Raw genomic sequence first — 25,443 nt, 5'->3', positions numbered from 1 at the left:
TTACAGCCATTCAGTATTTATAGATAGTCAGTGTTTCAGTACTTCAATAGAGGCTTCATAGACTAGAGTAACAGTTAGACAGAGTCTCACACTTTTCATGTTAAGCCATGTTGGCTACAAACATATTTCAAAATTGTATTAGTATTTCCGCACTTTGATTTATATCATCTAGACTTTCAGTATATCAGCATGTGTTAGTTTATTTTCCGCATTCAGTATGTTATGATACCACATGTTGATACAGCCAGCCAGTTGGTTCGCTCGGTCACATGTAGTCAGGCACCGACTGCCGTGTACGTCCAGGCCCAGGTTCGGGGCGTGACAAAATATGCATGTCACATGTATTGCAACACATTAATAAACTCATGTTCCCACACTCTCGGAGTACTCAATCCCACTCAGTATGCTCAATCACTCAGCACGCTAAATCGCTCAGTACTCTCACTCGCTCAGCACTCTTAATCACTCAGCACTCGCACTCAGCACTCAACCATACCTGCACTCACTGCTGGTATGTCAGACTCCGGAAGGGCGGATCCTGCCCAAGCGCGAATATAAGCCAACATGGCATGCTGCAGAACCCGAAACCTATAAATATGTCAATAAATCCTACTGCGGCATGCAACCCGATTTTATAAATATCACTCACAAGCGGGCCCTCAGGCCTCAACTCAGTCATCAATCTATCCAGTCTCTCGGGCTCACAAATATCATGCTAATCAGCCCAAATACTTATAACATGATGTAACAATAAATGATAACAAAGACTGAGATATGATAAGAAAATGATGAATGTGACTGAGTACATGATTGTTTAAGCAAATAACTCAACAGCAAAAATGACCTCAGTGGGTCCTGACAGGATAAACATATAGCCTAAACATGATTTCTAACATGGATCGCAGCTCAATTACTCTAACACGTGGGGATTACATGAATAGCAACAACATTTGATAACTAAACAATATGGAATCAACTGAGTCACAATTACCAAGGTGCACGCCCACACGCCTGTCACCTAGTATGTGTGTCACCTCAACACCAACCACATAACACGTATTTCAGGAATTCATGCCCTCAGAACCAATTTTTGAAGTGTTACTTACCTCAAACCGCACAAATCACAACTTTAACAAGCCTTGCCTTGCGAATCGGCCTCCGAACTACTCGAATCTGGCCACAAACAACTTAATTCAAACAATACAAGCTATAGGAATCGATTCCAGATGATAAAGCAATGTTCTTTAACCAAAGTCAACAGTCAACCCAAAAAGTCAACCCCGTGCCCACGCCTCGAAACCCGTCAAAATTCACAAAATCCAAACACCCATTCAACAATGAGTCCACCATACTAAAATCATCCAATTCCATCCACAAATCGACCCTTAAACCCTCAAATCTTACTCTCCAATACATGGGTCATAAATCCCCAAATTCTCACTTAGATTCATGATAAATAGGTGAAATAATCAATGATATTCAAAATACATGGACAAAAGTGATAAAAAATCACTTACCTCTTAAATCTTGGTGAAAAACCCTCCAATTATCGCCTCAATCCGAGCTCCCAAAGTCCAAAAATGAAGAAAATACCCTAACCCTCGTTTATATCTATTCTGCCAGGCATCTCGCACTTGCAATCACTTTCACCGCTTCTGCAGTACCGCTTCTATGGTTAAAATCTGCTTTTGCAGAAGTTGCTTAAGGGTCGACCAACTACATATGCGGTCCCAAGCCCGCACATGCGGATGCACTTCTGGGCAACACCATCCGCTTCTGCGGACCTACCACTCCAGCCCCTCTTCCGATTCTGCGACCACCCTTCCGCATCTGCGAGCTCGCAAGTGCAGAATCTTCCTCGCACCCGCGCAAGCACCCCAACTCACCCAAAATCGCATCTGCGACCTCTTGGCCACTTCTACGGCTCTGCACCTGCAACCAAATTGATGCAAGTGCGATAACACTAGATATGAGCACACCAGCAATCCTTAAGTCCAAAATTCAAATCTGATTTCAATACAAATCACACCCGAGGCCTCCGGGACCCTATCCAAATATACCAACCCAAACTAAAACATCATACAGACTTAGTCGAGGTACAAATCACATCAAAAACACGAATCGCGCCCCGATTCAAGCCTATTAAAACTAATGGATTTCCAACTTCTACAATCGATGCCGAAATCTATCAAAGCAACTCCGATTAACCTCAAATTTTGCACACAAGTCATAAATGACACAATGGACCTATTCCAACTTTCAGAACCAAAATTCGAGCCCGGTAACAATAAAGTCAACTCTGGGTTAAACTTCTCAACTCTCTAAATTTCAACTTTTCCAACTTTCGCCAATTCAAGCGAAAACCACCTTCGGACCTCCAAATCGATATTCGGACACACTTCTTAGTCCAAATCACCATGCGGAGCTATCAGAACAATCAAAACTCCATTCCGTAGTCATTTTCACATAAGCCAACATCCGGTCAACTCTTTCAACTTAGGCTTCCAACCTTGGGATTAAGTGTCCCAATTCATTTCAAAACATCCCTGAAACCAAAACAACCACCCCGACAAGTCACTTGACAACAAACGAACATAAAATAAGCAATAAATGAGGGAACGGGGCTACAATATTCAAAACGACCGGCCGAGTCATTACAGTCATGTAGCTTTCGCCCAACCAGAACCATAGCTCAAATTCTAAACCGACTTCTGATATTACTCTTCCAAACATACCATAATCAAATTCGATAGCAATCACTTCAGGCCCAAAGACTTCATCTCATCAAATACAAGCTACTCTACTGACATGCCACAACAATACTACCTAGAGCCAGCAATCGTGCAATCCGTGCACCAATAAGCAACAACACAAATGTACTCCAAGTTGGAAATTGATTCAAATGAGAGAACCTCCTCGCAAGCTCAGCAAGTACCACCACAAACGCAATGCTATGAATCCATCACACATAGTAGAACCAAGACACATGAATCTAACACAAAGGATCATATACTAATATAACTCTGTTGCAATGCGTGACCCCATCCAAATACTGGTCCATGTGAAATACCTCAAGCCACAATGCTCAAAATCAACAGCCACACGCAATTCGACATCAAGTACATGAAGTGCATGACCATAACCATGGAGAAGTGAATAACACAATATGTCACAGCCCGAAAAGACCATAACCAAGGCGCAACCAACAATTCGACACCCCAATAACCATCTCGCTCGAATTTCTCTACAAGGCCCAAATAGAACAACATCATGTGTGCATACCAAAAAATTGCAACCCTTCGTAGCATAGAAGAGTAACACATAGAACATATCGGAACACGAACAAGCTCAACTCTAACCAAATAGCACACCCCTCAACACTAACAATTCTGAGTCAAGAAATTCGACCCGGTGTAGAATACACGTCCTTATTGGGCCTACCAATGGGCCCCAAAATCAACTCCAGTCATCCCCAAATGGACAAATAGCCTCCAAAAGTCCACAATGACCTAACCATAACGCATACTACCATCTGGCTAACTTTGGCCACATATTCACAGTCCACAACCACGAAACAATCTGCTTTTGAGAATTCCCTATCTCCAAATCCATCGAACACACGAATCACCATTGACGATCCCAACTCGACCACCCAAATGTCTAACACATATCTCATACACGATCATCCCATGAGGAATACTTCTATAATTCTTCCCTGCCATAAAGCAAAATCTGAACGTCAGTAGTCGATCAACCAGGCGAGTACCACAATACCAATGAAGCATCTGTAAGTTAAAACAAAGCGCACCTTCTGAAACGCGCACCCTTCTCAAGCAATACCAAGTAGTAATAACATTCATCTAATCATTTGAATCCATCCATGTTGTCTAAGAATTTATGGCCTTCCTTTTAAAACTAAACCGTATACTTGCACATACAAATCCCAATCTCACACCACGCATCCCCTCTATCAGGCCATCATATAAAAACACGAGAACCTCGTTATCAACTCTGTGTCACAAGCAGGATACATACCCGATCAGTCAGAAACCTTTCACTTGATCCCATCTAGGAGAAAATCATAACATGACACATACCCCTCATACCTGTAGATAAATCCATCTCAAGTTGTGGCAGAAATCGTCGAGAATACTTCGAAACTCATTTGTACATAACCACGCCATTAGAATTGAATCCCTCTAACTCAACCAAGCCACATAGGTCGCCAAACCGAAGAGTATTGCCACAAAACACCTGTAGAGACTCACCACATCCTAAGTACCTAAAGAACCGATCATATCCATTATCATGCCGATCCAACCTACTACTAAGCTCTCTTATTTTTCCGAGTTCCTTTCGAATTTCCCTCAAGTTGACACTTAACCTTCCCGATCATCATCTCTTCCATAAGACATAAGAATCCACTTCATCCCGTAACTAGAAAACATGCAAGATGTCTCAACACGATCATAACTCGAGACTGTGCAACATAGCAAGATAGAAATCATGCATCCAATAATCCTTTTCAGATCCCAAGCAACACTCCTTGTCATATCAAGTCATATAAACACATCCCGCAATCACAACACAATCATCATATAGCTATCCAACCACTCATTAAGCCATCAATCCCGCTCCTAGGGGCACAACCAGACAAAACACATACTCACGCAACTAAAACCATCGAGACCAAGCTGCGGTGAAAACCTGGCCTCAAGTCCTCCAAACTGGCCCAACTCCAAAACATAGCAACACATCTCGCATCTCATCCATAGAGTCCACAAGCCGTCATAGCATAGTAGATACCGAGCACTCACATACGCATACGAGTGAGTGGGAGGAATTCAAAGAGATACGCTTTAAGATGAATTAATGCCGCACAATAAGAAAAAATATGGGAAGTTTATCCTAAATTCCCTTTAGCCTATCAAAGATAGGTATGGACTTCATCATACCGATCTGCAAGACTCTACTAGACACTTGTTCATGACTCGTAGAATCTATGAACCTAGAGCTCCGACACTAATTTGTCACGATCCAAAATCCAGCTAGTCGTGATGGCACCTAACCCAACCCGCTAGGTAAGATAATTAACAACAATCCAATTCAAATGAGAATTACTGAGAAACTAAATGATGAAATAGCTGAACTTTTATACAAAAATCCCGAGGATTGGTAGTACAAATCATGAGCTTCTAAGACTTAGAGTTTACAAAGCTAGTATGAAATAAATACATCATCTGTTCGAAATGTACACAAATAGATTTATAAATCTAAAGCTACGAAGAATAATAGGCATCTATAACCAGAATGCAGGTACATCTTCAATGCCAGCTCCCGCCACATGCAGCAACATCAGCTCCAAAATCTGCACGCAAGGTGTAGAAGTGTAGTATGAGTACAACCACCTCATGTACTAAATAAGTAACAAACCTAACCTTAGGTTGAAAGCAGTGGCGAGCTGGGGAGAAGGTCAAAGTCCAACACCAAAGGACAAGAACAACTCGTAACAATATAATAAAAAAATAGTGCAAGTAATAACTCAAAGTAATTATGCTCAGCTCGTTCATAGTTACGGAAAACATGCATGCTTTTTACGTATAACAATAAAACCCAAATCTTTCACCGAAATCACTAAAATATAAGTATATCAGAAAGCTGTAATATTTTCTAAAATCGTTCTATAACAGATAACATATTTCGTTCTCAAATAGCATGAGGAAAGTAAATCTCTATGCCTACATGTCAATGTACATGTGAAGTCATAAATGTCACAATACCGTATAGCATGAGGAAATGCATCTATATGCCTACATGCCAAGTATGCATGTCAAGTGTAACGCATCACTGTGATGTACTCATGTACTCACACTCTTAAAGTACTCAATCTCACTGCCTCACACACAGTCACTCGGCTCACTCGGTACACTCAATCACTCAGTACACTCAATCACTCGCTACACTCAATCACTCTGTACACTCAGTCACTCGTACACTCTATCACTCGGCACTCGGTACCTGCGCTCACTGCTGGTATGTCAGACTCCGGAGGGGCAGATCCTACCCAAGCGCTAATATAAGACAACATGACATGCTGCAACATGCAGCCCGATCCCATCATGAGTCAATAAACCTGCTGCGGCGTGCAGCCCGATCCCATAAATGTAACTCACAACTCGGCCCTCAAGCCCCAACTAAGTCATCAATATCTCCAGTCTCTTGGGGCTCACAAATCTCATGCCAATCAGCCCAAACAATGATAACATGATCTAATAACAAATGATAACAGAGACTGAGATATGATGTGCAAATGATTAAATATGTGATTGCAATTTAAGCAAATAACTCGACAATAGAGATGACCTTAGTGGGTCCCAAAAGAATAAGCATATAGCCTAAACATGATTTCAAACATGATTCTCAGCACATATAATCAAACAAGTAGGGAGAACACGGAGGTAACAAGATATAATAGTAAAACAAGTCTGGTCACAGTCAAATAATCAACTAGCATCATGATCTCCCCGGCTCACGCCCACACGCTCGTCACCTAGCATGTGTGTCACCTCAATGCATCTCGTATAACATAGTCCCCAGGGTTAAATACTCTCAAATCCAAGTTTAGATATGTTACTTACCTCGAACAAGCTGAATCTAATACCAAGCAAGTCAAACAATACTCTAGAAATGCCATCCCGCACGTAACATCCTCCGAACGGCTCGAAACTAACCAAAGCAACTCAAAAATATCAAATAATGCCAAAGTAAACAATCCCAATCAATAAAAGTTGAATTTTTATTCAAAAGCCCAAAGTTAACCAAAACGTCAAACCAGGGTCGCGCCTCTGAACCCGACAAAACTCACAAAATTCGACAACCCATTCAATTACTATTCCAACCATTTCTACTCAAATCCGACTTCGAATCGATGTTCAAAATTCAAAAATTCAGTCTCGGAAAGCTTAGACAAAACCCCCAAATTTCTCTTTTGAAATCATCACTCAAATGCCAAAAACGAAGACGGAATCACAGAATAAAATCAAAGCCGAGTATAAACACTTACCCCAATCCATATGGTGAAATCGCATCAATCTGAGTTCCATAGCTCAAAATATGCTAAAATGTCTGAAACCTCCGAAAATAGAGTACTTATACTGGACTAATTTACGAATCGCGATCGGAAATACCACCGCTAACGCGAAGAAGAAAATTACACTGCCCCTGAAATACTCTACACGTTCGCAAGCCTCCTCATTCGAACGCGATGCTCTCATATGCCAACTCTCCGCAAATGCGAAAGAGAAATCACCAACTCCCACCTCTCAGCTCAGCTTTATGTGAACGCGATGACTCATATGCGAACGCGTACTATAACCAACACAAAGCTACACGAACGCGGTCCTCCAATTGCGACCGCAATGAAGAAAGTGCTCATCTCCTGATTTTCTCTAAGCAATCTCATCTCCATCTTCGCGATCGTGAAGAATAATTGGGGCATCAGAAACTAGCCGAAACCAGCAATGAAAACATGAAGAAAAATAGCCTGAAATCAATCTGAAACACGTCCGAGCCCCTCATAACCCCGTCCGAACATATCAATAAGTGCCATAACATAATACGGACCTACTTGAGGGCTCAAATCACCCGTAGCAACATCAAAGCCATGAATCGCACCTCAAATCAAACTTAATGAACTTATGAACTTTCAACTTCCAAAACTCGTGCCGAACCATATCAAATCAACTCAGAATGAACTCAAAATTTTCACACAAGTCCAAAATGAAATAACGAAGCTACTCCAATTCCCGAAACCACCATCCGAAATTGACATCATCAAAGTCAACTTCCGGTAAAGTTTATGAACATTCCAAACCTTCAAATTGCTAACTTTTGCCGAATAGTATCGAAATCTTCCAGAATCATCCAAATGCAAATTTGGGCATACGCCCGAGTCTAAAATCACCATCCGGACCTAATAGAATCATCAAAACTCCGATTCGGGTTCAAATACATGAAAGTCAAACTTGATCGACTTTTCCAATTTAAAGCTTCTAAAATGAGAATCATTCTTCTAAATCAATTCCGAAATACCTGAAACCAAAATCGATGATTCACACAAGTCATAATACATCAAATATAGCTACTCAAGACTTCAAACAGCTGAACAGAATACAAATGCTCAAAACAACCAATTGGGTTGTTACAATTAGTTATAATCAAAACTCACTAGAGAACAGACAAAGATAAATGATTGCAACCCACTTCGAAACTTCTTCGAAATCAACCACAAACTAGAAAAGAAGCCTTAAGCCGACCATAAAGCCTAGACTCCATGACAGAACTCGCAAGTACTCCCTTCGTTTTAGTTTATGTGCTATATTTCTTTTTTAGAGGGTGTTTGGATTGGCTTAAAAGCTGGTCAAGCCAGCTTAAAAGCACTTTTTAGCTTGATTTGGTGTTTGGAAAACACCAAAAGTGCTTAAAAGCACTTGACTTTTAAGTCAAAATAAGCCAAAAGCAATAAGTTGGCCATCCCAACTTACTGCTTTTTAGCTTAATAGCTCTTTTTGTTTGACCAAATAATTTACTCTTTTGCCCCTTATACTTTATATATATCTGCTGCTTTCTTCTTTCCTCCGCCATCAATCCATATCTGCCATCTTTATCTTTCTTCTTTATATTCCATCACTACGATTTCTTATGATATTGCTTATGATTTCTTCTGCCTTATGAAGACGTTCATAATGTGTCTCCGTTAAACCTCGATCATGTTGTCAAATTTTTATCATGTAAATTATTACGTAATTTCTTTGCATCGAGTCGTCGATTATGATTTCTATAACGACACTTCACCGATTTATTTTTGTTTCCATCTTAGCTATGAAGGAACGATGCTTTTTAGTAAGAAATCGGTATAATGCCAAGAAATCTTTTAGGCTCTTATTTTTTATGATAACTCTTTACATAAAAAATTCAATCATTGTTAGTTATTCCTATATGTTATTTCGATGAATAATTTATTTATTAAATTGAGTAGACACATAAATTAATTGTATTTAAATCAATACAAAATTAAAAATCTTGTTTTGTGTTAACTGCTTGAATGGGCATTTAAGTCATTTTGACAGAAAATGTGCTTATAAGCACTTGTTTACCAAACACTTCAATAACTTTTTTTCAGCTTCATCACTTTTATCCAAACACTTAACTGCTTATATATAAAATAAGCTCCAGCACTTAAAAAAGTGCTTTTAAGCACTTGTGCTTAAAAACCACTTTTTTTAAGCCAATCCAAACGGGCTCTTAGTCCGTGTAAAAAAGAATTGTCTATTTCTTTATTTGGGAATAATTTACCTTTATGCAATAATTTATATCCACAAAAATATATGTGCCTCCTTTTACATCACAAGTTCAAAAGTCTTCTTTCTTTTTCTTAAACTCCGTGTCTAGTAAAAAGAGTTCACTTAAATTGAAACAGAGGGAGTATTAGTTATAAGAAATCTCAAAGAAAACATCACTATATCTTTCTAAGTTTTAAGAAGAGCGAGTGAAGTGGGGGCGGGGGAAGTTGTTTAGTGAAATGAAAAGTTAAAATGAGAGTAGGAGTTCAGGAAAATAATTTTTGATTTAAAGTTTTTAACTTTTAATATTTTTTTCAACGGAATAAAAAGATTTATATTGCCAATGTGTATTGCCACATCAAATAAAAATGCCACACGTACTAAGTGTGAGAGCACAATAGTAAGGTGCAACTAGTTAGGAGGGTCATGGTTTTTAGAAAACCAAGATGAGGAAGGTATTTAAGATTTCGAATAGTTAGAGTGTACACCTAACAAAACATGTCAAGTTTAAGGGAGTCTCCAACTATTCTGCCAAAATTTATATATCTGATCATCCAAAAAATACATGCATATAACCCTTCATGAAAAGAGGGATTAATTGGTATACTTAAAAATTAGATAGTCTTCTTGCAAAAATAGGTAAAAGTGATATTTTGCAATCGGTGTATATAAGTCAAACTCATGCATATTTAAGAAAGAATTTAAGTTTTATACACATCATAAGTATAAAAAAAAGGAAAACTTACACAAATGTCCCAAATAAATCTCAACTTACCAACCTCTAGCCATTAGTCATGGACTTACCAAAACTGGCCAACAAAAATTGGAAAACCAAATAATAGGATTCTTTCTCTCAAAAAATCACATGCAAAAATCACCTTCCATATTTTTAAGAGTGATTAGCAACATTAGATACAAGACGGAAAGGAAATTTCATGGACGATGTAGCAAATAAGGTGATGAAATACAAAAATCTATACAATATTCCAAAAATCTAAACAAAAAAGGAACTTTTTCAATGGGTATAGTTGAAATTCATTGAAAATATATAGATAAGTCAATATACAAAATCTGAGTAAGATTGGAGGTAATTTGGACTGGTTTTGCATCAAAATTCGTAATTAAATCGAGTTCAAAAAAGTCTTCTGCGACACATGTATTAAACATGTATCACGCATGTATCTCACACACAAGTATACATAAATATACATTTGATACACAATTGATACAAATATGATACATATGTGATACATAAATGATACACAGTGTGATACACATATCAATTTTTTTTCATGTTCAACTATTACTTCGAATTTTCAATTCAAACCACCTAAAAACTTCACCAAATCATCCCAAAACTGAGATTCAAGCTCCTTAAGTTGTGCCCAATCTATTCTAATAACACTCACTCAAAACAAAGCAAAAATTTGATATTTTTTTGCTACAAATAGCTAATTGGCTAATTTGGCTAATATTAGTAATATTTTATCAATTGGCCAATTTTCGTAATGAGCTACTTATAAATGAACATAGCTGGTAATTTCCCTAAAAAAAATTACAGCCCAAAGGAGATCCACAGGCAGAGGCGAACCCAAGAAATGAAACTGACGGGCCCATCACTGCTGAATAAAAATTTGAGTAAATACTGGAGTGGGAATCAAACCCATGCAGTGCACTAAAAGTCAAGTTGTACCCCCTAAATCGACCAATATATCCGCTTAAGTTTTGAGCGTAAGGGCGCCAAGTAAAATATATACATATAATTATTTAAGATATATACATATAGTTTTTTTGAAATTACGGAGGCAATGACCCCCTACCCTAAGGGTAGATCCGCCTTTGTCCACAGTTAAACTTTCTTAAAACGTGGAATTTGAATTATCTTGAAACAAATTAGTTGCTATAACATGTAAATATAACTCGATAGTAATAAAAAATATTTTAGGGCTGAAACTAAGGTAGGTGCATTTCTTCAGCATATAACTCAAGTAGAGGAAACCTAGCAAGAGAGTCACCAGCATTCGTACTCCATTCCTTTCTTTGAACATCCTTTCTCTCTCTTCCTTTCTCAGCTATCTTTCTATTAAGGATTCCTAATTGCCCCAAGTTCTGATCCCTTACTTTTAACTACGTACAATCCCTTTCAACTCCAAACATATATAAAGCCCTCCCCAATAACCTTAATTGTATTAGCTTTTCTGTCATGGAACATTTTCACGTTCATCGTCACATCTTCTTCTTGTGGATTTTGTTCATAATAGTCGTCGAAAATGGCTCAATTGCAGAAGGCATGGGCGTGAACTGGGGAACGCAGGCATCTCATCCGCTACCACCAGACATCGTAGTGAAGTTGTTAAAAGAGAACGGTTTCAACAAAGTGAAATTGTTCGAAGCAGATCCAGGAGCGTTGAAGGCGCTGGGGAGATCAGGTATTCAGGTTATGGTTGGAATACCTAATGACATGTTAGCATCATTGGCTAGCACTGTTCGTGCTGCTGAGGAATGGGTGCAACAGAATGTTTCCTCCTTTATTTCCAAGAATGGCGTCGATATCAGGTTATTTCCTACTCATTTTTCTTCCCCAAACTCTACATCAATTAATATATTATTGGTATGCAGTTTTCCTAGTTCAATATGTTGTCCTATATATGTTCCTATCTTCAATATTAATGTCATACGTAAACGAGCAATTTTCAGCAAAAATATGAGACTTGTAAACTAAGGTATGGAATATCTGTTCAAGGTGATGTCTTGTTAGGTGATGATGCATGGCTTTCTTTGTGCCATGTGGATATATAAGATGTCATCAAATTCTACTCTTTGCATGGAAAAGAAGAAGAAAAGAATAGTACGCAATTAGTCGAATTGCACCGTCTTGCATTCTTTATTATTCTATTGTTTCCCTGTTTTTCTTGGTGGTGTTCTAGCCCGCTGACCATTATAACTTATATTACTAGTCAATTAAATTGTACGCTGTGATATCTTAACTTTGTGTCTTCCTTCTTTTAATTGAGAAATAAATTTTAGGTACTTGTATATTATATTACTACTACTTTTTTACTCTCTTAGCGAACAAAAGTCTAATACGGAGTAATTTTTTCACGTCACCATAATTATGTCGTATTTCTTCTCCATGCATTAAAATTGAATTAAGAAAAATATCGTCGATCCAAATCAAAATTTATTAACCAGGTTAAGAAAATTGTTTACTTTCTTCTTATATTTTATACAAAATTACAATTTGATTGTCTCTCAGGTATGTGGCAGTCGGAAATGAGCCTTTTCTGAAAGCCTACAAAGACACATTCATTAAAACAACATTACCAGCCTTAGAAAATGTGCAAGCAGCTCTTATTAAAGCAGGCCTAGGACGACAAGTCAAGATTACTGTTCCAATTAATGCAGATGTGTACCAAACAGATAGTGGAGTACCCTCAGGTGGAAATTTCAGATCAGACATTCATGATCTCATGATGAAAATTGTCAAGTTCCTAAGTGACAATGGGGGTCCTCTCACTATTAACATCTACCCTTTCCTTAGCCTGTACGCTGACCCTCATTTCCCAATTGACTTCGCCTTCTTCTCTGGCTCTTCCTCTCCAGTCGTGGACGGTTCCATCACGTATAACAATGTCTTCGAAGCTAATTATGATACCCTCGTTTGGGCTCTCGAGAAAAATGGTTTTGGTTCAATGCCTATAATCGTGGGAGAAATCGGTTGGCCTACTGATGGTGATGCCAACGCGAACATTGAATATGCTAGAAAGTTCAATCAAGGTCTACTAGACCGAATTAGTCGTGGTATAGGCACCCCTAAACGGCCTACACCACCCGACATTTACATTTTCGGGCTCGTGGATGAAGATGCCAAGAGCATTGAACCGGGGAACTTCGAGCGCCATTGGGGTGTTTTTGCATTTGATGGAGCCATTAAATACCAACTTGATTTAGGTAACAATCGAAGTCTGACGCCGGCTAAAGGCGTACGATATTTGGCTAGGAAATGGTGTATAATGGCACCTGAGGCAAATGTTATGGACCCGAGCTTGCCAGAAAGTATAAATTATGCATGTAGCTATGCAGATTGCACTAGTCTTGGATATGGTTCGTCATGTGGTGGACTTGACGTTAAGAGCAATGCTTCATATGCCTTTAATATGTACTATCAAACTATGAATCAACAGAAAGGGTCGTGTGAAAGGTTTCATAATTTGTCGGTCATTACAACAATTGATCCATCTCCTAGTTCTTCAGGCAGGGGCAGCTCTTCTACTTGTCGTTTTGAAATAATGATTGATGTTGGAAGGCACCAGTCAAGGGCAAATCCAGGAACTTCTGCTGCTACAAAGATCAAACATTTTTCTCTTGTTTTCTTTGTGCTAGCATTCGTAGTGGACTACTACATGTCTCTGCCTTAGCTCATTTGAGAGTTCATGTACATATGTACCGCTCCTTACTATAACTTTCTTATAAATTTTATTCTTTTCGCCAAACTAATTGCAATATCCCTTGTTCCCTCTATTTTGTGTGTTTGCGCTGTCATCCTGCTTTATATATTTAATTACATAATTACTCAATTTAAGAATTGTGTTTCTTCGTACGGGGTTCAACCGTTGCCTTTCTAAATTAAAGAGAACAACCGTTGGCTTTTGAAAAGGTTTTGTCTATTTAAATGTTCACTCTAGCAGCAAATAGGTATTAGTTGTGATCACATCTAGGGGCGGTTATTTCATAAAGCAAGTCCCGCATTTGTGGGGCTCCCATTTTTTGTTAAGCTTAATAAGTTATGTATAAGTTAAAAAAAGGTTCTGTAAAGTGAGAATTTTGATTTCTTTCTTTAACAAGTATAGAGAAGAAGGATTTGCAAATGCTATAATTTCTGTCAAGAAAATTGCACTTGAAATGAATAACGAACCTGAATTTCGTAAGAAACGTGTGATATATAGGAAGCAACAATTTCATGAGAATGTTGACAATAAAATATCAAAAAGTTTCGAAGAGTCCTTTGGAGTTGATTACTTTATACATAGTAGACACGACTATTTTTTCACTTCAAAATAGATTTCAATAATTCGAAGCACATGAAAATATTTTTGATTTCCCATTTAGCGGTAAAAATTAAGATCACTAGATGATGAAAATTTGAAAATATATTGCCTGAATCTTGAATGTTCCTTAAATCAAAATAATCAATTCGATATTGATGGTTTAGATTTATTTTCGAAACTAAAAGTATTAAGAAAAATAGTACAATTAGAAGATAACAGTTTAATTGATACACTCGGTCAAATAAAAGATTTGATTCTTTTTTCAATGCCTATATTGCTTATGGAATAATGTTAATAACTCTTGTCACCATCGCTTCAGCGGAAAGAAGTTTTTAAAATTAAAATTAATAAAATCTTATCTAAGATCAACATTGTCTCAAGAAAGGGTAGATGAATTAGCCATATTGTCAATTAAGAAAGACTTATTATGAGTAATTGATTATAAAAAAATTATTAATAACTTTGTATCTAAGAAACGCTAGAAAAATAGACTTCAAATAAATAAATAATTTTTTTGAAATTAAAAAGTTAAGGCCCCTCATAAAGTTTGACTTTAGGCCATAAAACTCGTTGGGCCGCCCCTGATCACATCTAACTATGCCTAATAAAAAAAAACTAGCAGTCATTCAAATATAATCCAATTTTAAAGTTTGAATGTTGAATTCCACAGAAAATTGACCTATCTATCATAACTTTATCTATCTCTAGAATACAAGTAAATCAACTTCTCAAAAAATTCAAATAATGTTTTCTGATTGTTTTTAAACTACTAAATGCAAATAAAGAAAATGCAATATGTCGCGCCCCCTTTTTCCTTTCCTCGTGGAGGGAATCGGGTTTATGACATTTTGGTTGGGACAACTCTTTCCTTTTGAGAAAGGGGTTTGCATTTTTGAAGAGTCGTCACCTAATGATTTATGGTGTGTTAGGGCACCTATAAGGTTCATCTATAACCACGTTTGATAACCAGAGATATGGTAAGGGTTGAAATTATACTAAGGGGAAGGTGTTGGGCATCCCTCAGGATCCACTAGTGTGGTTCCCGGCCAGACAGTTTTTTGTGAATTTGTACAATTAGCAAGTACGCAAGTATGGCTCAAATAGTAGGGGATTTAAGTTTAAACACACAAATGTTTGAAAGACAGCGAGATTTTAAAAAGGATTACAATCTAAGCATGTTCATGAATGTAAAGAGGGGTGTCCTAGGTTCGTTTATAATTTGGATCACATCAGTACAATGCCCGATAATCACTCCTTAGAAAAGGGGCTACGCGTGGCATTAGCCCACCGGTCATTATATCCATATCTAGCCTTTCCCGCCCCGTGAAGGTAATTAAAGCGAAGGTTGGTCTCGACCCCTATCGCATGCTGTTACCCGTCCCTTCCTATCAGTCCCGGAGGAATTTAGGACTCCTATCCTATAAGAAGGAGGTTCTAGGCAGACCCTCAGGTTTAAAGGCAAAATACTAAGGCGACATACAATAACAAGTAGGACTTCAATTAAGGGGAGCATGGAAGACAAACGAAAGGCTCAAATATACCTCCACAGGTAATACACATAGACAGCATGACTCATACACAACTAAAGTCTGAATTTAAATCCTATGCATGGTATCTAAGTGATAACAACAGAACCAGATTTATCACATGACTCAGAAAAGAAGTCCGAATCAGGCTTGCCTACTGATTTAACAGTTGATAATTAGACACTAATCACAGAGATGATTCTGGTTTTATTTAAAGTTGATTACCTAAGGCTTGCCTAGGCGTAAGATAATATGCAGCAGTTATTTAGAATAATTAAAAGACAGTTTGAAATTGTTTTACCCTAGGAGCATGTTGTTCTAGTTGATACGAATGCAGAAATTATTACCAGTTATTTTAAACAGGATAATCAAGTGTGAAGCTGTTTTTACCTCTTTTATAACCAGCAGTTTACACTAAGTGTGAATGCAAGCGTGGATAAGATCCTAAAATATGGTATCTAAGATGCATGTATAAAGCTCATGATGATTTGTATGCAGCATTTCCTAAAGCAGGATTTCTAAATGCAGAAAAAGGATTGCAGGATTTCCTAAGAGCAGAATTTCTTTAATACACATGGCAGCGTAGAACATAATAGTAAGGTGCTAATTATTAGCAGATTTTAACACATGATTTTGTAAGGGTGCACATACTGAAACAATAAACATGAGGCCTAAGAACATGATCTCTAATGCATGTATGAACCCTATGCATGATTTCTATTGCGCAATTAGGAACATAAACCTAATAAAATGTTTTTCTACCCTTAACAGCTATGGCATGCATATTTACCCCATCCCTTTCACTAGCCAACCCCAATACTTGTTTACAACAAGTTAATACAGACCAATATTGGAACGAATTACATAAGTAGCAATGAAAATAAGAAGTTACACTATAGGAAGCCTGGTTAGGACTTCCTCCCTGAGTTATGTAATAAATCACTTCAAATGCCAAGATTTGTTCCATAGTTTTTCCTCATATCTAGGTGTGTCGGAGTTCCGTAAGGAACTCAAGGGATCCCGGACAGTGCTCACACCCAGATTTCATAGCCAAGACAAAGTAGTGCGGTGTGGAAAGGCCAACTTTCATGTGTCCAAGTTCAGAGGGAGCTCAAGGATCCCAAGGCAAGGCTCACATAAGAGTGGCAGAACCTAGTATTCTAAGAGTATAGTGAAGGTGCAGAACACATGTTTGAAAGGAGTTCGTTTATAAACTGGACTGACAAGTCCATTTTGAAAGCAATCAGTAATAGAGATTATTGAAAGCAGTTGTAGTAGTAAACAAAACTCAAACACCTTAAGGTGGGATCACACACAGAATCAGTAGTCACACAGGGGGGTCAAGGGATTTGGGGATACACAGACATTTTGACTGTAAATACATAACCCAGCAAGGGTCTTAGGACTGGTATGGACATGCTCAGCAATAGCTGATACTGGCATAATCACACACCAGTCAGAAAGAACATAAACACATGGAGGGGATAGGGATTTGGGATTCACAAGATGGTAAGTACACAGTAAGTGATTGACAAGGCATGTTTTGTAACACACATAAGGGAATGCATTAATCTAAAGGAAAGGGGAGACATAATAGCATGCTAGTAATGTAACTCAACTACAGGTTTCACAATAGAACCACAAGTAGAAGTAGACCAGCAATGAGAAAAACTGAAACAATAAGAGAAGCATGTTGTTGTTGAGGCTTTAAAATTAAACTAGGACATACCAGTTAAGGAAGCAAAGTGCAGAAAAGTAAAGCAAGTAGAATTCCGTAGTCTAGCCTTAGCTTTCAGCCGGCTAGACAAGCAGTAGCACAACTAGTAGGTAAAGAAGAGAAAGTTTGAGTGTGTATGTGTGTGTTCTGATCTTATTGTTCGTGTCTTGTTAATAATAGACTTAGGGCATTTATAACTTTGAAAAATAGGTAGCAATTAAGGTAACAAGTAAAGGTTCAGCACAAATATGGAAGTAATCACAATTAGAATCCCATTAATACATGTACTCCCCTTTAAACAAGGAATTACAGCTTAACGGATACTAACAGGAATAACTTAAGGAAAGAAAATCAGTTTGAGAAAGATTGATTTTTACCATATAAGGGGTAGTAAAAGTATAGAGTATATAATTGAGTCTAAGTACAAAATATACTTAATTTGAGGAAAGGATTCAGCAAGAATGAAGCACCATAGTAAATAAGGGAATGGAATCAATCAACTTAAAGAAAACGAGTAAAATTTTAGGGGTTTATAAGAAAATCTTGCAATCAAACCGTAATTTAAGGAAATCAGGATCTATCAAGAGGGAGTCGTGATTTTGCACTTCGACATATAAATAGAGAAGAATGAACATGCGTATCAGACATGCAAGGTTAGCTATATCGATAAAAGGAAACAAGAGAGGAATAAACTAGATGAACACAATCACACAGAAGTGACACGAGTAGGCTGAGGACTCAGTAGCAAAAGAACCCACTCGAAGCATGGTAATCAGCAAAGTCAGGTAGTCATGGCTAGCGCATAGAACCAGCATGAAGAAATCAGTCTAACACACAACAACAGATAAAGGAGATCAAACCAACACATAGAAACAAGCAAAAAAAGTCTTTAAAACCCAAAGTAACAAGTGAAGAAAATCTTTAAAAACTTAGGGTTTTAATAGAGTTGAGTTAAAAAGCGGTAAGTACTCAGAATCAGTCAAGATAAACAAAGAAAAAGGGTATAACCATATAGAACTTAATCGAAACAGGTATACATACAAAATAAACAAAGACAATTCCAAAACTCTGGATAAAACCAAAAATACTTAGGGTTTTCAACACGATAAATCAGGTAGAAGAAAAACACAAACAAACTGCTTAAACATAGTAAAATCATAAGACAATACTGAAAATCAGAGGAGAAGTCTTTTAAAAGAGGTTAAGAAAACCCTAATCTTGAAGACGGAGAGTCACTTTGAAAAAATCGAAAAAAACCTTTGAGGAAAACACAAAAGGTTCATAATATACACAGATCTAACATAGATCTGAAAGAAAACCGGAAAATCTTTGAAGTCAGGGTTTCGGAGAACCCAGAGAAAGTGAGAAAACCTTGAAAGTTACTGGTTTAGCCGGAAAAAGTCACAGATCTTACTCGAACGACCATAGATGGCCAAAAAATGGCATGGGAAACCATGGGAGGCGAGTGAACCGCCTCTAGTTCACTTGAAGGCCTCAAAACGATGACACACGTTCAAGAGGAAGCCATGAGGCTGGTAGGTGGTGGGACCACCATGGATTCAGGCAGGGAGATGGCCGGAGAAGATGGGTAAGGTTCATCGAAGAGGAGGGGGAGGGGAGAAGGTTCTAGAGAGAACCAGAGATAGAGAGAGAGAGAGATGAGAGTTGGTTGAGTGAAGAATGAGAGGGTTTGGGGGGAGGGGTCGTTTGGGTTTANATTGGGGTTTGATTTAGGCTATAATTGAAATACAAATGGGCTGTTATTTAAATAGACAGTTTTCCTTTTTTAATTTATAAAAAATAGTAAATCGTTTCTGAAAAATAAATTAAAGGGCTAAAATGATTTATAATACAAAATTAACAATAAAAAACATACAGGATCCAATTTTATGCGTATAAAACGTAATTAAACCTTAAAAGGGCTAATATTGCAATTATGTGCAATTTAGCTTTGAAAAATACTAAATGTAATTATAAAAATATGTAAAAATTATCTTAGCCATATTTTGGCATAAATATAGAAATCCAATAGATGAATGATCAAAAATAATAATTTTGGAAATAATTACTGCGGATTTTACGGATAAAAAAGGGAGGAAATAAATCAATTTAAACCTTTAAAATTATGGGAAAAATAATAAATCACTTGGACATGCTTATGTATGCATATATGTGCTATTTTGAAGTTATTTTGCATATTGAAAATATATAGGGAAAAATTGGGTATCAACATCTGCCTTTCTTTACCCTGGAAGAATGAAAGAGTTTTTCGGGTAAAGAAATGATGGCCAATTTTGACCGAGCGAAACGATTTGAAGAGGTTAGGCCACACCCCGGCTTTCGAGATGCCTACATATCCTCGGTTTTACAAGAATCAGGCCGTATGTAGTTCAGGATTCACCGGCAGAATATACCGATGAGGCGATTTTAAGAACGGACGCAACATCTAGGGTTGTGTGAGTGGACGATTTACGGGAATGGTTGGGTTTGATATGGTTGTGGGAACTGGAGCGGGATCGCTCCTGCCGGGATGGTCACGGCAACTAGAGCGGGATCGCTCCTTCCGGGATGGTCGTTGCTTGCCGGTTTACCTGCAAATAAGCAATACAAGCATATATTGTGCGTAAATTTAAACATGATGCGAATTCCCGTTGGACGATGAATGTTGTCTTTGGACGATGAGGATGATGTCCTTATACCATGATGTCCTGGGCTATGGGTTGTATGATAAGGTATTCGCAAGCCATGGGATGATGTTCTCAGGCTATGAGGATGGTGCCTCCGAACCATGACGCCTTTGAATAATGATATGCAAAAGATTGAAAGAGATCCTCAGGCCATGACATCGTGTTCTCGGGCTATGAAGATGGTGCCTCCGAACGATGACGCCTTTGGATGAGTTGGCGATATTTCAGCCCATGAAGGTGTAGCATGTGGCGATCTTTCAGCCGTGCAATGCAGTATGAGGCGATCTTTCAGCCGTGCAGATGCAGTATGTGGCGATCTTTCAGCCATGCAGATGCAGCATGAGGCGATCTTTCAGCCGTGCAGATGCAGTATGTGGCGATCTTTCAGCCATGCGGATGCAGTATGTGGCGATCTTTCAGCCATGCAGATGTAGTATGTGGCGATCTTTCAGCCATGCAGATGCAGTATATGGCGATCTTTCAGCCATGCAGATGTAGTGTGAGGCAATCTTTCAGCCGTGCAATGCAGTATGTGGCGATCTTTCAGCCATGCAGATGTAGTATGAGGCGATCTTTCAGCCATGCAAATGTAGATGTGGCGATCTTTCAGCCGTGCAAATGCGATATGAGGTGATCTTTCAGCCGTGCAGATGTAGATGGAGATAGCATTTAGTCTCGGAAGGCAGAATGGTAGCCTTATACAGGTTGGAAGGCCGAATGGTAGCCTTATGCAATGCAGATGCAAACGGAGACAACGTTTAGTCTCGGAAGGCAGAATGGTAGCCTTATGCAGGTTGGAAGGCAGAATGGTAGCCTTATGCAATGCAGATGCAAATGGAGACAACGTTTAGTCTTGGAAGGCAGAATGGTAGCCTTATGCAGGTTGGAAGGCAGAATAGTAGCCTTATGCAAGAAATAAAATAGCAAATGACAGTAGAGATTTTCTTAGCTGATAGCAGATTGCGGCGTTGTGATTACTGGGGGCATTGTAACATACGGAACATTACGGTGCGTGCTGATAGCAGATGTTGGCAAGTGCAACGGTTCGGAGAGTTTTATTCTTGAACAATTTTTGTTCCATGGGCGTACAGTATGTTCAATGATTTTGTAATCCTAGTGCCTGCATCCAAAGAAAAATCGTGAGTTTTGTAAGGGGGAAGGTTAGTTCGTATCCCTGCTAGCTTTGCTTGACGCATTCGGCTTCGATCTGGAGATACCGTCTGCATCATTGGGGTAGCGTTGCTAAACAAAGCAATTTCAATAATAGACATGCATGATTTTGTAAAAGTATGACATAAATATATAATTAAAAATAGTTTTTATATGAGCCGACGACTGTGACGTAGTTTAGGACATTGCAACCTCTCTTGCTACGGAATTTTGAGGGTCCTCCTCAAAATTCTGCCCTAGTTTGATGGGTTGACGCTTCTGACTGTTGCTCGTGCGCCGATCGGCTGAAATTACTTCGGAATTTTGAGGGTCCTCCTTAAAATTCTGCCCCAGTTTCTAATTGCGGGGGGAAATGAAAATTTTATTGAATTGTGACCAAACCCATAGGGCTACCTACGTATCCCCTCTTGAACGGGAATCAGGTCAGGCGTAGTTCAATTTACATCATATAACGAAAGCATAAAGATTACATATAGTAACGCTTGATTGTATCTGAATTGATCGGCTTTGGCCAGATTTCTCCGTCCATTTCTGCAAGTATGAGTGCTCCTCCTGTCAGCACCCTGTGAACCATCTAAGGACCTTGCCAGTTAGGAGAGAACTTCCCTTTGGCTTCATCTTGATGCGGGAAAATTTTCTTTAACACCAGTTGCCCCGGTGTGAACTGTCTTGGCTTGACTCTTTTGTTCAAGGCTCTGGACATTCTGTTATGATAGAGTTGACCATGGCAGACTGCATTCATTCTCTTTCCATCTATAAGGGCTAGTTGCTCATAACGACTTTTTACCCACTCTGCGTCGTCGAGCTTGGCTTCTTGTATGATCCTTAGGGAAGGAATATCCACCTCAGCGGGAATGACAACCTCTGTACCGTAAACCAGCATATAGGGGGTTGCCCCAGTTGATGTGCGGACTGTGGTACGATACCCCAGAAGAAAAAAGGATAACTTCTCGTGCCACTGTTTATGCTTCTCTATCATTTTCCTCAATATCTTCTTGATATTCTTGTTGGCGGCTTCTACAGTTCCATTCATCTGAGGCCTGTAGGCTGTGGAATTCTTGTGTTTGATCTTGAAAGTTTCACACATAGACTTCATCAGATCGCTGTTGAGATCGGAGCCATTATCAGTAATGATCGACTCAGGAATTCCGAATCGACAAACAATGCGGTCGCAAACAAAGTCTACCATAACTTTCTTTGTCACTGCTTTGTAAGATGCTGCTTCGACCCATTTTGTGAAATAGTCGATGGCTACTAGGATAAACCTGTGTCCGTTGGAAGCGGCAGGCTTGATTGGTTCGATAACATCCATTCCCCAGGCGGCGAACGGCCACGGTGAGCTTGCTGTATTGAGCTCGCTTGGAGGTACCTTTATCATGTCTGCATGTATCTGACAGCGGCGGCATTTTTGGACATACTGGATGCAGTCCGTTTCCATAGTCATCCAAAAGTAACCAACTCGGAGTATCTTCTTTGCTAAGACAAAACCGTTCATATGTGGACCACAGGTCCCAGCATGAATTTCTTCTAGTAGCCTGGATAATTCCTTTGCGTCGACACATCTCAATAATCCTAAATCGGGAGTCGTCCTATACAGGATTCCACCGCTGTGAAAGAAGTTGTTGGACAATCTCCGAAGTGTGCGTTTCTGAGCATGATTAGCAAGCTCCGGGTACTCTCCTTTTGCCAAATATTCCTTGATATCATGAAACCAAGGCTTTCCGTCTGCTTCCTCTTCGACATGGGCACAATAAGCTGGCTGATTATGGATTTTCACCGGAATGGGATCAATGAAATTCTTGTCAGGATGCTGTATCATAGATGATAGGGTAGCCAATACATCGGCGAACTCATTCTGGATTCTGGGAACATGTTGGAATTCCGTCTTCGTGAACCTCTTTCTCAATTCCTGTACATGATGTAGATACGGGAGTATCTTGGAGTTCTTGGTTGCCCATTCTTCTCTTACCCGATGTATGAGTAAGTCTTAATCTCCTATCACTAGCAGCTCTTGAACGTTCATGTCAATGGCCATTTTGAGTCCTAAGATACAAGCTTCATACTCGGCCATATTGTTGGTGCAGGGGAACCTGAGTTTGGCAGACACAGGATAATGCTGACCGGTTTCTAATATTAGGACTGCTCCAATGCCAACTCCTTTGAAGTTTGCTGCTCCATCGAAGAACATTCTCCAACCATCATAGGGTTCTGCAATGTCTTCTCCTATGAATGATACCTTTTCGTTAGGAAAATACATTTTCAGGGGTTCGTATCCTCCATCCACGGGGTTTTCAGCAAGGTGGTCTACCAGTGCCTGTCCCTTGACCGCTTTCTGAATTACGTAAACAATGTCGAACTCACTCAACAAGATTTGCCACTTGGCTAGCTTGCCAGTGGGCATGGGCTTCTGAAAGGTGTACTTCAAGGCATCCATTCTTGATATGAGATATGTAGTATAGGCACAGAAGTAATGCCTCATCTTCTGAGCTACCCAAGTCAAAGCACAACAGGTGCGTTCTAATAGAGAATAATGGGCCTCGTACGGGGTGAACTTCTTGCTGAGATAATAAATGGCTTGCTCCTTCCTTCTGTTTCATCGTGCTTCCCCAGAACGCAGCCGAAAGCTCCATCTAACACTGCGAGGTAGAGTAATAAGGGTCTACCTAGCTTAGGCGGGACTAGGACTGGTGGTGTTGACAGGTACTCCTTGATTTTGTTGAAGGCCTTTTGGCAGTCCTCGGTCCATTTAGTGGAGGCGTCCTTTTATAACATCTTAAAGATTGGCTCATAGATAACTGTAGACTGTGCTACGAATCGGCTGATGTAGTTAAGCTTTCCCAAGAAACTCATCACATCCTTCTTGTTCTTCGGCGGTGGTAGTTCTTGAATGGCTTTTACTTTCAATGGATCCAGTTCTATTCCTTGGTGGCTCACAATAAATCCAAGCAATTTCCCAGCAGGAACCCCAAATGCACACTTTGCAGGGTTTAGTTTCAGGTTATATCTCCGCAGTCTAGTGAAGAACTTCCTCAGATCTTCTATGTGGTCAGTGGCCTTCTTGGATTTGATAATAACATCATCCACATATACCTCTATCTCCTTATGTATCATATCATGAAAGATGGTAGTCATGGCCCTCATGTAGGTGGCCCGTATTCTTCAGGCCGAATGGCATCATCTTGTAACAATAGATTTCCCACGGCGTAATGAAATCCGTTTTCTCATCATCTTCCTCATCTATCCATATGTGATGATAGCCAGCGACACAATCTACGAATGACTACAGCTCATGCTTGGCGCAACTGTCAATTAGGATGTGTATATTTGGCAAAGGGAAGTCGTCTTTCGGACTGGACCGGTTGAGATCCCGGTAGTCGACACAGACTCTGACCTTCCCGTCCTTCTTTGGGACTGCCACAATGTTGGCTAACCATGTCGGGTACTCAACCACCCTGAGAACCTTGGCTTTGATCTGCTTGGTGACTTCTTCCTTGATTTTCAAACTCATATCGGGCTTGCACTTCCTGAGCTTTTGCTTTACCGGTGGACACATTGGATCGGTTGGTAGTTTGTGTGCCACAATAGACGTATTCAGACCAGTCATGTCATCATACGACCAGGCGAATATGTCCTCATACTCCTTTAGAAATTATGTGTATTTTTCCTTTTATGATGGCGATAGGTGAATGCTGATCCGTGTTTCCTTGGCGTTTTCTGTATCTCCCAGGTTGACAATTTCGGTCTCGTCCAGGTTGGACTTAGGTCTGTTCTCAAAGTTCTGAACTTCCTTGACAATCTCGTCAGGTATGTCATCTTCCTCTGAATCAATGTTCGTTTGTTGCGTTGTCTCATTACATGTCACATTCATTGGTTCATCAAGATAAGTAATAGTAATGCTGTATTGGTAAAGTAAGGAGAGAAAACGATAGCAATTAATTCATAAGAAAAATCAGA

General features: G+C 39.2%; 1 protein-coding gene across 1 annotated transcript; it reads left to right on the top strand.

Annotated features, from left to right (window-relative positions):
• Positions 1–11,254: 11,254 nt before the first annotated feature.
• Positions 11,255–13,871, top strand: LOC109217107 (glucan endo-1,3-beta-glucosidase 5-like). Its single transcript, XM_019381338.1, has 2 exons — positions 11,255–11,897; positions 12,598–13,871. Exons 1-2 carry the CDS (start codon positions 11,545–11,547, stop codon positions 13,757–13,759), a joined length of 1,515 nt encoding a protein of 504 aa, XP_019236883.1. The 5' UTR covers positions 11,255–11,544; the 3' UTR covers positions 13,760–13,871.
• Positions 13,872–25,443: the final 11,572 nt, after the last annotated feature.

This window comes from Nicotiana attenuata, unplaced genomic scaffold, assembly GCF_001879085.1.
Source record: "Nicotiana attenuata strain UT unplaced genomic scaffold, NIATTr2, whole genome shotgun sequence".
Lineage (NCBI taxonomy): Eukaryota > Viridiplantae > Streptophyta > Magnoliopsida > Solanales > Solanaceae > Nicotiana > Nicotiana attenuata.
The sequence above is the reverse complement of the archived record's forward strand: the minus strand, read 5'-3'. Positions and strand labels throughout refer to the sequence as shown.